The following is a 13,238-nucleotide window of genomic DNA, read 5'->3' on the forward strand; positions in this document are numbered from 1 at the left end:
CAGCGATGCTCAGGGCACGCACACACCTAACTCAGAATGGACATGTGCAACCCATCTCAAAGAACAACAGTCACAAAAAGGTTAGTAACCGTCTTTTTCGAGGCCAAAAGTTTCAAAAGCAACCCAGGATTTTCAGTGCCCAATTTTGAACACCTTAAAGAGTGAAATTCGAATTTAGAGATTTTCAGAGGGAGGGTGCTTAAAGTTGTCTAAAAATCAGGGTTCTCTAAAGCATTGCTACTTAAAATTGAGGCACCCTGTAGCAGGGTGGCAACTCACCAGCATGGCGCCTCCTGCTGGTCATCCAGGGAATTAGCTTTTCCAGCCTCTGGAGCGCCCTCTGTAGGCCGATGTCCCGCTGGCCCCATGTCCCTCCCGGACCCTGGTGCCCCTTTACCTTGGGTGCTGCCCCCAAGCAGTACCCCCACAGATCTGGATCTCCCCTCCCCAGGGAACCCCCAAATTTCTATCCCCACCTCACCTCAGTCTATGGCTACTGCCAGTCAGCATCTAGCCCCCACTCACTGGGGCAGACTGCAGTGTACAAGCCATTCATCGTTGGCAAAAGGGGGTTTGGCCTGCAGCTTCTGCAACCCCAGTACCGAGTTTGGCCTTGCACAGGGCCTGCAGTCTGGGGAGTTGCCAGCTGGGAGCTACCCAGCTCCTCTCGCCTTTTCCCCAGCCCTGCTCTGTTGCCTGCTCCCAGGCAGCTAGGTCCTTCTGCCTCAGAAGCTGGAGGGAGAGTGTGTCTAGCTCCTGGCTCATAGCCCTTTTATCAGGGCCAGCTGAGGTCTGATTGGGGTGTGGCCCAACAGAGCCATCAGGCTGCAGTTTGGACCCAGTTCTGCCCAGCTCTGAATGGCAGGTCTGAGGGTCATCTGCTTTCCTAACATGTTGTCTTCAAATACTGTGACTGGTGTAAGGGTTTGTTGAAAAACCTCTTACCCCGCCTTTTCCCTGAGGGATGCTTTACATTGAAACCAGCCTGGAACTGGGATTCACATTCTGCAGCCAGGAGACAGAGCTGTCTCATTTGTGTCCAGTATACAAGATCATTGTGTGGTGTGACTGAGTAAATGCCGCTGTGAGTGTGACCTCTGTAGAACAGAGGTTCTGGAGCAAAGCCTAAAAGAGCATTTGTAGTTCTGTTACCAAAGGTGACAGCAGTCACAAAATACTAACATTTAAACTCTGCTTGCCAGGAAACAGAGAAGATCATTGCTGAGCTGAACGAGACCTGGGAAGAAAAGTTGCGGAGGACAGAAGCAATCCGCATGGAGAGGTGAGTGTACAGCAGTGATGTTTGCAGGACTTATTCACTCAATGCCCAGTTCACTTTATGCCACCTTTGTGCCTCCCCTCTGCGGGGGCTGGCTGGGGTCAGTTCATCTGCCTGTGCTGGTTGTAGCAGCATCAGCAGGCAGGAAGAGCCAGGATGGTAAGGCCATTGGGTCGTGCCCCAGTTTCGTCAATAGCATGGCTGGCACTCCTCCTCTACCAGTGACTCCTGTAGGGGGCTTTGCATAGAGCCAGGTATGCTGACACGACACATACCTGTGATGTGTTCGGTCAGAGACCCCCTTGGGACTGTCAGCTGACATGCTGAGATTACCTCTGAGCCCATTTTCCCTGCCAGTTTGGGACTCCAGAACCCTGCCTTGTTAAGCCAGACACGCTAGCCTGCTGCAACACAGACCCAGGTCTGGTCCACACCCCGAAAGCTGCAGGCTTTAACCAAAAACTGCTCAGCAGGTCACCTATCTCCAGCACCCAGACACCCAGTTCCCAATGGGATCCAAATCCCAAATAAATCCATTTTTTTCTGTATGAAGCTTATACAGGGTAAACCCATAAATTGTCCACCCTCTATAACACTCATAGAATCATAGAACCATAGAATATCAGGGTTGGAAGGGACCTCAGGAGGTCATCTACTCCAACCCCCTGCTCAAAGCTGGACCAATCCCCAACTAAATCATCCCAGCCAGGGCTTTGTCAAGCCTGACCTTAAAAATATCTAAGGAAGGAGATTCCACCACCTCCCTAGGTAACTCATTCCAGTGTTTCACCACCCTCCTAGTGAAAAAGTTTTTCCTAATATCCAACCTAAACCTCCCCCACTGCAACTTGAGACCATTACTCCTTGTTCTGTCATCTGGTACCACTGAGAACAGTCTAGATCCATCCTCTTTGGAACCCCCTTTCAGGTAGTTGAAAGCAGCTATCAAATCCCCCCTCATTCTTCTCTTCCACAGACTAAACAATCCCAGTTCCCTCAGCCTCTCCTCATAAGTCATGTGTTCCAGTCCCCTAATCATTTTTGTTGCCCTCCGCTGGACTCTTTCCAATGTTTCCACATCCTTCTTGTAGTGTGGGGCCCAAAACTGGACACAGTACTCCAGATGAGGCCTCACCAATGCCGAATAGAGAAGAATGATCACGTCCCTCAATCTGCTGGCAATGTTCCTACTTAGACAGCCCAAAATGCCATTAGCTTTCTTAGCAACAAGGGCACACTGTTGACTCATATCCAGCTTCTTGTCCACCGTAACCCCTATGTCCTTTCTGCAGAACTGCTGCCTAGCCATTCAGTCCCTATTCTGTAGCAGTGCATGGGATTCTTCAGTCCTAAGTGCAGGACTCTGCACTTGTCCTTGTTGAACCGCATCAGTTTTCTTTTGGCCCATCGTCTAATTTGTCTAGGTCCCTCTGTATCCTATCCCTACCCTCCAGCGTATCTACCTCTCCTCTCAGTTTAGTGTCATCTGCAAACTTGCTGAGGGTGCAATCCACACCATCCTCTAGATCATTTATGAAGATATTGAACAAAACCGGCCCCAGGACTGACCCTTGGGGCACTCCACTTGATACCGGCTGCCAACTAGACATGGAGCCATTGATCACTACCCGTTGAGCCCGACAATCTAGCCAACTTTCTATCCACCTTAGAGTCCATTCATCCAGCCCATACTTCTTTAATTTTCTGGCCAGAATACTGTGGGAGACCGTGTCAAAAGCTTTGCTAAAGTCAAGGAACAACACGTCCACCGCTTTCCCCTCATCCACAGAGCCAGTTATCTTGTCATAGAAGGCAATTAGATTAGTCAGGCATGACTTGCCCTTGGTGAATCCATGCTGACTGTTCCTGATCACTTTCCTCTCCTCTAAGTGCTTCAGAATTGATTCCTTGAGGAGCTGCTCCATGATTTTTCCAGGGACTGAGGTGAGGCTGACTGGCCTGTAGTTCCCAGGATCCTCCTTCTTCCCTTTTTTAAAGATGGGCACTACATAGAGATAGAGAGATATGCACAGCTGTTTGCTCCCCCAGGTATTAATCACTTACTCTGGCTTAATTAATAAGCAAAAGTTTTCACCTAAGATGTCTGCTGAAACTAACAAGGACTGTACCGGGGAAAGGATTGGACCCAGACTAGGAAGGAGTCTAGTCTGTGAAAGAAGCTTATTGGAACATCTCTGAGGGTGAGATTTTACCTGTAATCAATAAAATCAATTAAGTATAAAAAGTAGGATTTAAGTGATTTCAAGAAATGATAAAACAAAGTAAGTCACCAAGCAAAATAAAGCAAAAACATGCAAGTCTAAGCCTAATACATTAAGAGACTGATTACAGGTAAAATCTCACCCTCAGAGATGTTCCAATAAGCTTCTTTCACAGACTAGACTCCTTCCTAGTCTGGGCCCAATCCTTTCCCCGGTACAGTCCTTGTTAGTTTCAGCAGACATTTTATGTGAAAACTAGGGGTTTTCTCATGACTGGCAGCCCCTTTTGTTCTGTTTGCCCCCTTTTATAACTTTGGCACAAGGCGGGAATATTTTATCTCTCTGGGTCCCCACCCCTCCTTCTAAATGGAAAAGCACCAGGTTTAAGATGGATTCCAGTATCAGGTGACATGTTTACATGTCCTGTGAGATCCCAGCCTCCATTCTTCCAGGGCTGGCCCACATGCACCGAGGAAGGTTTGCAAGTAAACATACCATTTATAACCAATTGTCCTAGTCAATGGGAGCCATCAAGCTTCCAAACCACCATAAATGGCCCACACTTTGCATAATTACAGTAGGACCTCAGAATTATACTTCATATTCCTAGTTTCAGATACCAGAATGATACATTCATACAAATAGGATGAATACACTCAGTAGATTATAAGCTTTGTAATTATATCTTACAAGAGATTTTTTGCATAAAGTATATTTCAGTTACATTATATTCACACTAATAAGCATATTTCCATAAAACATTATGGAGTGCATTGTCACAATGCCCATAGCCCCTTTTCCGGAGGCAGTCAGAGGTGAGGGGACAGGTGCATTTTAGAAATGAATGAGATGAGAGAAAGAGAAGATAAAGTCTCCGTACAACCATTTCAATACAGTGATCAGCCCTCCAAAAGGAAGAGGTGGATGGTCTTGTTGGTAAGGCACCAAATCAGTCTACAAGCTTTCTTCATGACCTCCTATAAAACATTTAATCTCTCTCTGCCTTGATTTCTCTCATCTGTAACACGGAGCTAATAGTACTATCCTGCTTCACAGCTGAGTCTTACTTCATTAACATTTATAAGACACTTTGAGATCCTCAAATAGCCGGCACTAGCTAAATATTATAAATGGAATGTCTGCCTTAATTTAGAGGGCTTCAAGGAACTGGAATTACTGAAATCATTAATATTCTTTATTGATGTAATTGTTTAATTGAACTCTCATGATGGGGGTCATTTTCCTAAGCACTGTACAAATATCTAACAAAGCCCATAGCTAGTCTGTGTAAACATATGTTCCTCTCATGGTTAGCCTCCTCCATCTTTGCCCTCCTCCTTCCACTTGATTCGCCTTGTTTCCAATTGAACTGTGAGCGCTTTGAGGCAGGGTCTGTGTCTGTGCAGCCCTTAGCACAGTGGGATCCTGATCTCACTTGGTTTCTCTAGGGGCTGCTCTGATGCAAAAAACTAACAACACGGGTTGTTTTGACAGACTTTTGCTTTTGCTGTTGCTCAGGGAAGCTTTGCTGGCAGAAATGGGCGTGGCCATGAGAGAAGATGGAGGCACGCTGGGTGTTTTCTCTCCAAAAAAGGTAGGTAGGATTTCTTTAATCTCTTCCATCAGGCCAATCAGATCCTTCTAAAAATATACCTACTGCCCGGCAGCAGCACTTGGAAAATACCTCCCTGCTAAATTCCTATTAGTCCAACTCATTTCTGATTAGCACCGAGACATGTGAACTGACCCCTCTAGCTCAGTGGGTATTGACTTTGAAACATAAAAATGACGCTTTAAACATCAACTCTGTTCACTGTTTCACTGCTGATTGTTTTAATAGAAACATCCAGCTAATTTTCCCTTCCCGTTCCCAGATTGTGTTATAGTTCTTTTGGCATCCAGCCATTAAGGCCATGAGACAGTGTGCCTCAGTTTCCCCATTCACACACAGCAAACCAGGTTTTTTATGGTTTCTCTGCTGTGATAAGCTTTAAACCCGTTTACCGGTATTAATTGAAAAGTAGCGTTATCATAAGGTTTAACATCCGTGTCAAAATTCTTATCCCCAAAACTTAACATTAATACCAAAATTTTTATCTCAGATGTGCATTTATAAGTATCTTTATGATACCACGTCCTCTGTTCAGATAGTGTAGTTTGAGGTTAGTTTGTTCATTACCCATAGTGTCCTTTGACTCTGTCCCATGTAATCAGTCACTGGCTTTTCCTTCCCTCCAGTGTTCCCCTCTGTGTGGGCTCTTAATTTAATCATGTTTCTGGAATTCTGGTGCCTAGGGTCTGGCAAGATAGGTGTTCAGGGGGATCCTGCACATTGGCTGGCCCTTTGGGGAGCCGTCTCCCAACCCCAGGACTGTAGATATGCAGAAAATCCAGCTCCCCTTTTGGGATTACCCTCTGTTTCCCCCCTCCCACCACTGAGTCCCTCCCTGCCCCCTAGAGGGCTTTGATCTGTGCTCTCTGGGTTAGGTGTGTTTACCCTTTGATCAGATTCACTTTTTCCCAGCAGCTTTCCCATAACTGCTCTCTGTCTCATCAGCCTGGGGGAAAACACCTCCTTCTCTGTCAGTTGGGTCATTCGTATTCTGGCAAACTACCACCTTGCAATTTTCTGGTCCCAACTCCTCTGTTATCACACACATTGGAGCTGCATCTTGATTTAGAGACACAGTTACTTTCCAAAAACTTATCAGAAATAGCATCCTGAAAAACTGGGACCTGGATTGGGGTACCTTCCACCACCCCTTTCTCTGAGACGTCAGCTGTGTGACTGCTCCCCTCCAGGAGGTCAGTTACACAGTTGCTTCTCAAAACCTGGGTCACAGGTGGAGTGACTGGGTGCACAGATGCTGACCCAGCCATCCTCCTAATGTCCTGGGCATCCTGCCCCAAGTGACTAGTGAAGAGACATTCCTGTACCCCCACTATTCCTTTCCCAGTTTTCTCCTCTGGGCCCCCTCCTAAGACACATTTCTCTGTGCCCCTAGGAAGGGTTCTATCTCTTGTTCAGCTGCAGAACTCTGCCAGCTAACAACTGGGACAGTTTCCTTAATCCCTGACAACACCTCTCCTGCCCCTGTGCCTGAGGGCATGTTGCCTTCTGCTGGAAAGGAGCTAGTCTCAGCCCCTCCCATACTTGGAAGCACACTGCTTCCCTGTATTACAGAGTCACAGGATTCCTCACCAACCTCGGTGGTTTCTTGGATTCCCTGCCCCTTCTCTGGGCTCTCCTCTGGGACACATTTCTCTATGCTCCCTACAGCGGGTTTGTCTCTGGTTCAGCTGCTACCTGCTGGCAGCTAGCAACTTGGACAGCTCTCTCCGTGGCAGGCATTATACTCCCATCCCTTCCTGATGTGCTGTTGCCTCCAGCTGCAGTGCAGGAGTTGGTCTCAACCACCCTCCCACTTGGAAGCATGTGGCTTCTCCCTGCTGCAGAAGAATCAAGGAGACTCTCTCCCATTCTCTCAGCAGTTCCTGAGACCTTACCCTTTCCCTCGGGGATCTCAGCATAAAACTCCCTCCTGCGGCAGGCAAATACTTTAACCTGAGCTACACAGAAAAAATCATTACCAAGGAGCAGGTTGACTAGGAGGTGTTCTGTTACCCCCACAGTCAAAACACTTTCCAAACCTTCCCAAACCACATGGTAATCAAGGAATATGCTTTCGTCCACCCCCACAATCTCTGCCATTTGGCCAGGTAGCATACTGGCCTTTAGGACCACACTCTGCTTAACCAGAGAGATCTGGGCCCCTGTATCCCTCTACCCCAAGTACTCCTTGCCATTCATTTGGACAGCCTTAATGTGCTCGATATCTGGTTCTAAAGAGGCTAACCTCACAAAACCAATATGATAGATTTCAATTGCTTGGGGGAGTTTCTGTGTTGAGGACAGCAGAACTAACATGAGCTATTGGTTGCCTGCTTCCTCTTAGCACAGGATGCGTATTCCTCAGGTGATCAGTGGAATTACACTGATAGCACCTTTTGGGCTCTTCTGCTTTCACAGGAGATTTGGGATGAGGGTTGGAGGAATGTTTTGGGGTAAGAGAATGTTTAGACTCCCAACCCCCTTCTCTCCTCCCGGGGCAAAATGGGATCCTCCCTTCCCACCAGTTTTAAACCCGCTTTTCTGTGGCCTGCCCTCAGTTGATGCCTGATGCTGTTAGAAGGCATCAGCTAAAAAAGCCACAGACTTTACATCTTTGTCCCATAGACACTGCTTTACATCAGCCTTACATATGCTTAGGAAATGCTCCTGAGCAAGAAGATCCAACATTCCCTCAAAACTTACCACCTCTTTACCCCTCACCCATTTTCCCAACAAATCTTTCATTTTGTTTACATATTTCCCATTATTCATGCCAATATCCCTCTTAAGATTCCTAAATGTAACTCTATATGTTTCAGGGGTAATCTGAAAACTTCGCAAAACAGTATCTTTAAATTTACAATAGTCTAAAGCATCTTCAATAGGCATTCCATTGAATTAAGATTCAACTTGATAAGTTTATGGAGGAGAAGGTATGATGGGATAACATGATTTTGGCAATTAATTGATCTTTAACTATTCATGGTAAATAGGCCCAATGGCCTGTGATGGAATGTTAGATGGGGTGGGATCTGAGTTACTACAGAGAATTCTTTCCTGGGTATCTGGCTGATGAATCTTGCCCAGCCAGATTGCCATATTTGGGGTCGGGAAGGAATTTTCCTCCAGGGCAGATTGGAAGAGGCCCTGGGGGTTTTTCACCTTCCTCTGCAGCATGGGGCACAGGTTACTTGCTGGAGGATTCTCTGTACCTTGAAGTCTTTAAACCATGAGTTGAGGACTTCAGTAGCTCAGACAAAGGTGAGAGGTTTATTGCAGGAGTGGGTGAGTGAGATTCGGTGGCCTGCATTGTGCAGGAGGTCAGACTAGATGATCATAATGGTCCCTTCTGACCTTAATATCTATGAATATATGAATACATTTCAAGCTTTACCATTTAATTTTGCAGTTAGGATAGGAACTCTCTTATCATCAGGACAGAAGTGTTCCCATTTGTGGATTTTTGGAGTGATGGGAGTCATTGGGGTCGGAGGGTTCTAGTTCTGCTTCTCTAGCAGGTCCAGTTGGTGTTTTCACTCTCTTTCTCTTTTTTCTCTCTCTCTCTGTTTTTCTTCCATGGCCCTTCTGTGTGCAGCCTCCTCCCTGGGTGCCTCTGTTTCCATAGTTTCCCTGGCCACAGCTTCTTCTTTGAGCCTCATTTCTGCCTGCCACATATGAAACTTGTGGTCCTTTTCCTTCTCTGCAGCTTCCAGTCTGGCCAGCTCTACTTTTGTAGCTGCCTCACTGGTAGTCATTTTTCTGCTTTCTTGTGCTTATTTCCCTCATCCGAAATAAACAAACAGAAAATAACAAAACTGTGACCTCCTCCTGACCGTTCTTAGCCACTGCACTTAAGACTCACTTAAAATCACAAATATCAGTTCTTAAAGTGTGAACTCCACTTGGAGTAACAAGCTGTACAAACACCTACTTGCTGTGCCACTGTGACGTTCCCCTGGCGTTATCTGTTGGGTCACTCCAGTCCTCGATTGGGAGCCAGCCTTACCCTGCTCTGCTGTGAGAACCCCCACTCCTGGACTGTTCACGCACAGTCTCTGGCATGTAAGCTGCTCCTTGGATTGAGGAACCGAATGATACTAGCCAATATCTCTGGTCCCAGACACAACCCTAGGAACCTCCTTCTTGCAGTGTTCAGTTATGCCCGCTGGACACTGCAAGGTTATATGAGTTCGTCTATTTAACAAAGAAATTGATATGCACCAGGCTTGTTATCCCAAGGGGAATCTCTGACATGCTTTAAATCAAATGCACTTCTTCAGGTAGAATAAACAAACAGATTTATTAACTACAAAGATAGGTTTTAAGTGATTATAAGTCAAAGCATAACAAGTCAGATTTGGTGAAATGAAATAAAAGCAAAATGCATCCTAAACTGATTTTAACACTTTCAGTGCCTTTACAAACTTAGATGCTTCTCACCACAGGCTGACTGGTTGCCCTTCAGCCAGGCTTCAGTCGCTTGGTGGTGATGTCTGTAGATGGAGGTGGAAGAGACAGGAAGCATGACTCTCCCTTTTATCATGTCCTTTCTTTCCTCTTGGCTTTGCGCCCCCCTTCAGAGTGAGGTGAGCATTACCGCATCACAGTCCCAAACTGACCAAAGGAAGGGGGTGACTCACTCGAGAGTCCAACAGATCCTTTGTTGTTGCTTTGGCCAGTGTTCTTTGTTCCTGTGAGGCTGGGCTGGGTTTGTCCCATACATGCCCTGATGAGGTGTGAACTGTCCCTCTGCTCCTGGAGAGTTTTTGCCTGGGTTTGCTTTAAGCCTTGAGGACACATTTTCAGCCTCATAACTATATACATGAAATTACAACCTATAACATTACCATAACAACAATGCTCAGTACATCATGAGCCTTCCAAAGACACATGACATGATAAACTGTGCATTAGATACCACACAATCATATTATAAGGATGAATATGGGATGTTGGGTGTTCCTCCGAAGTACAGAATGTCACACCTATCTCCTGGAGTGTTCAGAGGGTAAATACACGAGCAGTGGTAAGGTGCTTAGATGCTATAATAAAGAGGCCATATAAGTATCATTAATAGATAGATACCCAGGAAACAGGTGTCTAATTAACACGTAACTAGATGGGTAGAGAGAGAAAGTAAGGCCTTTTGCAAAAGTGGATCCCTGTAACGAAGCACTTAACTCCATATTTGGGTACCTGGATAAATCAGAAAGTGCTGTGCACCCCGCAACTCCTGTTGAGGTGTGGGGTAGTTAATCAGAGCTCAGCACTTTGAAAATCAAGCCACTTATTCAGGTGCCCAATACCGCATGAGGAGGTGAATTTTATGCAGGCGTTACGGAGATTCTTGTCTACAGACACTTATCATAGAATATCAGGGTTGGAAGGGACCCCAGAAGGTCATCTAGTCCAACCCCCTGCTCGAAGCAGGACCAATTCCCAGTTAAATCATCCCAGCCAGGGCTTTGTCAAGCCTGACCTTAAAAACCTCTAAGGAAGGAGATTCTACCACCTCCCTAGGTAACGCATTCCAGTGTTTCACCACCCTCTTAGTGAAAAAGTTTTTCCTAATATCCAATCTAAACCTCCCCCATTGCAACTTGAGACCATTACTCCTCGTTCTGTCATCTGCTACCATTGAGAACAGTCTAGAGCCATCCTCTTTGGAACCCCCTTTCAGGTAGTTGAAAGCAGCTATCAAATCCCCCCTCATTCTTCTCTTCTGCAGACTAAACAATCCCAGCTCCCTCAGCCTCTCCTCATAAGTCATGTGCTCTAGACCCCTAATCATTTTTGTTGCCCTTCGCTGGACTCTCTCCAATTTATCCACATCCTTCTTGTAGTGTGGGGCCCAAAACTGGACACAGTACTCCAGATGAGGCCTCACCAGTGTCGAATAGAGGGGAACGATCACATCCCTCGATCTGCTGGCTATGCCCCTACTTATACATCCCAAAATGCCATTGGCCTTCTTGGCAACAAGGGCACACTGTTGACTCATATCCAGCTTCTCGTCCACTGTCACCCCTAGGTCCTTTTCCGCAGAACTGCTGCCTAGCCATTCGGTCCCTAGTCTGTAGCGGTGCATTGGATTCTTCCATCCTAAGTGCAGGACCCTGCACTTATCCTTATTGAACCTCATCAGATTTCTTTTGGCCCAATCCTCCAATTTGTCTAGGTCCTTCTGTATCCTATCCCTCCCCTCCAGCGTATCTACCACTCCTCCCAGTTTAGTATCATCTGCAAATTTGCTGAGAGTGCAATCCACACCATCCTCCAGATCATTTATGAAGATATTGAACAAAACCGGCCCCAGGACCGACCCCTGGGGCACTCCACTTGACACCGGCTGCCAACTAGACATGGAGCCATTGATCACTACCCGTTGAGCCCGACAATCTAGCCAGCTTTCTACCCACCTTATAGTGCATTCATCCAGCCCATACTTCTTTAACTTGCTGACAAGAATACTGTGGGAGACCGTGTCAAAAGCTTTGCTAAAGTCAAGAAACAATACATCCACTGCTTTCCCTTCATCCACAGAACCAGTAATCTCATCATAAAAGGCGATTAGATTAGTCAGGCATGACCTTCCCTTGGTGAATCCATGCTGACTGTTCCTGATCACTTTCCTCTCATGTAAGTGCTTCAGGATTGATTCTTTGAGGACCTGCTCCATGATTTTTCCAGGGACTGAGGTGAGGCTGACCGGCCTGTAGTTCCCAGGATCCTCCTTCTTCCCTTTTTTAAAGATTGGCACTACATTAGCCTTTTTCCAGTCATCCGGGACTTCCCCCGTTCGCCACGAGTTTTCAAAGATAATGGCCAAGGGCTCTGCAATCACAGCCGCCAATTCCTTCAGCACTCTCGGATGTAACTCGTCCGGCCCCATGGACTTGTGCACGTCCAGCTTTTCTAAATAGTCCCTAACCACCTCTATCTCCACAGAGGGCTGGCCATCTCTTCCCCATTCTGTGATGCCCAGCGCAGCAGTCTGGGAGCTGACCTTGTTAGTGAAAACAGAGGCAAAAAAAGCATTGAGTACATTAGCTTTTTCCACATCCTCTGTCACTAGGTTGCCTCCCTCATTCAGTAAGGGGCCCACACTTCCCTTGGCTTTCTTCTTGTTGCCAACATACCTGAAGAAACCCTTCTTGTTACTCTTGACATCTCTTGCTAGCTGCAGCTCCAGGTGCGATTTGGCCCTCCTTATATCTTTCCTACATGCCCGAGCAATATTTTTATACTCTTCCCTGGTCATATGTCCAACCTTCCACTTCTTGTAAGCTTCTTTTTTATGTTTAAGATCCGCTAGGATTTCACCATTAAGCCAAGCTGGTCGCTTGCCATGTTTACTATTCTTTCGACTCATCGGGATGGTTTGTCCCTGTAACCTCAACAGGGATTCCTTGAAATACAGCCAGCTCTCCTGGACTCCCTTCCCCTTCATGATAGCCCTTCATGATAGTCACTTGTGCAATATCCTAACAAAAACCACCTTAGCAGTCCTCCCCAAGTAAGAGCTGATGTCCCAGGGCGAAGCAAAGGCTGCAAGGGTTAGCTTAGCACAGGCTGCAAAGCAGGAAGATCTAGATGAGAAAGTGAGAGGAAGAAGTAGAAGAAGCCAGCTCAATGAGGGGGAGGAGGAAAGAAGCGACTGTATCATCTGTTGTGACCAGGCTTTAGTAGATTGGGTGGAGGATGCAGAGGAGACATTTTGGCCACTCCCAATTGTCAGATAGACTCAGTAACTAATTCTTTCTCCTTGTGCATCTGCGGGCTCTCTTCCTGAGGGGCTAGGAACCCAGCTCAGGAATCACCTAATCCTATAAAGCAGGAATTGCTTAAGGTCTGTGATCTTCATCTTTTAATAAATAACCCTTCCACTCCTCAGTGTGTTGACTGTTTGCCCTTGCATGAGGGACAGTTTCCGATTCTCTTTGCATACCATGTAGACTGGTTTTATGGTTGTGATTTTAGAGGATCTCCCACAAGGGATCAATCAGGTGTAAGATTATAACAATGTGAACTTGCTCCCAAAAGTGCTCTGCTTCTGGCAGCTAAAATTCCAGCACTGAGTGCTTCCTCTTAGCAGCACGGCTGCTCCTTGGCCATTTGGGGGTGC

At 46.5% G+C, this 13,238-nt stretch overlaps 1 protein-coding gene across 17 annotated transcripts in view; it reads left to right on the forward strand.

Annotated features, from left to right (window-relative positions):
- The window catches only part of KIF1A (kinesin family member 1A), a 212,175-nt gene that overhangs the window by 92,639 nt on the left and 106,298 nt on the right, over positions 1 to 13,238 (forward strand). For 10 of the 17 annotated variants that reach the window (XM_074964253.1, XM_074964256.1, XM_074964265.1 and 7 more), the window contains 2 exons: positions 1,203 to 1,282; positions 5,020 to 5,095. In XM_074964253.1, coding sequence (XP_074820354.1) covers positions 1,203 to 1,282; positions 5,020 to 5,095 — 156 coding nt within the window. Of the gene's footprint in view, positions 1 to 1,202; positions 1,283 to 4,995; positions 5,096 to 13,238 lie in introns of all 17 variants that reach the window. The other 7 variants (XM_074964251.1, XM_074964254.1, XM_074964264.1 and 4 more) reach the window with 1 other exon arrangement.

This window comes from Natator depressus, chromosome 9 (assembly GCF_965152275.1).
Source record: "Natator depressus isolate rNatDep1 chromosome 9, rNatDep2.hap1, whole genome shotgun sequence".
NCBI classification, from domain to species: Eukaryota; Metazoa; Chordata; order Testudines; family Cheloniidae; genus Natator; species Natator depressus.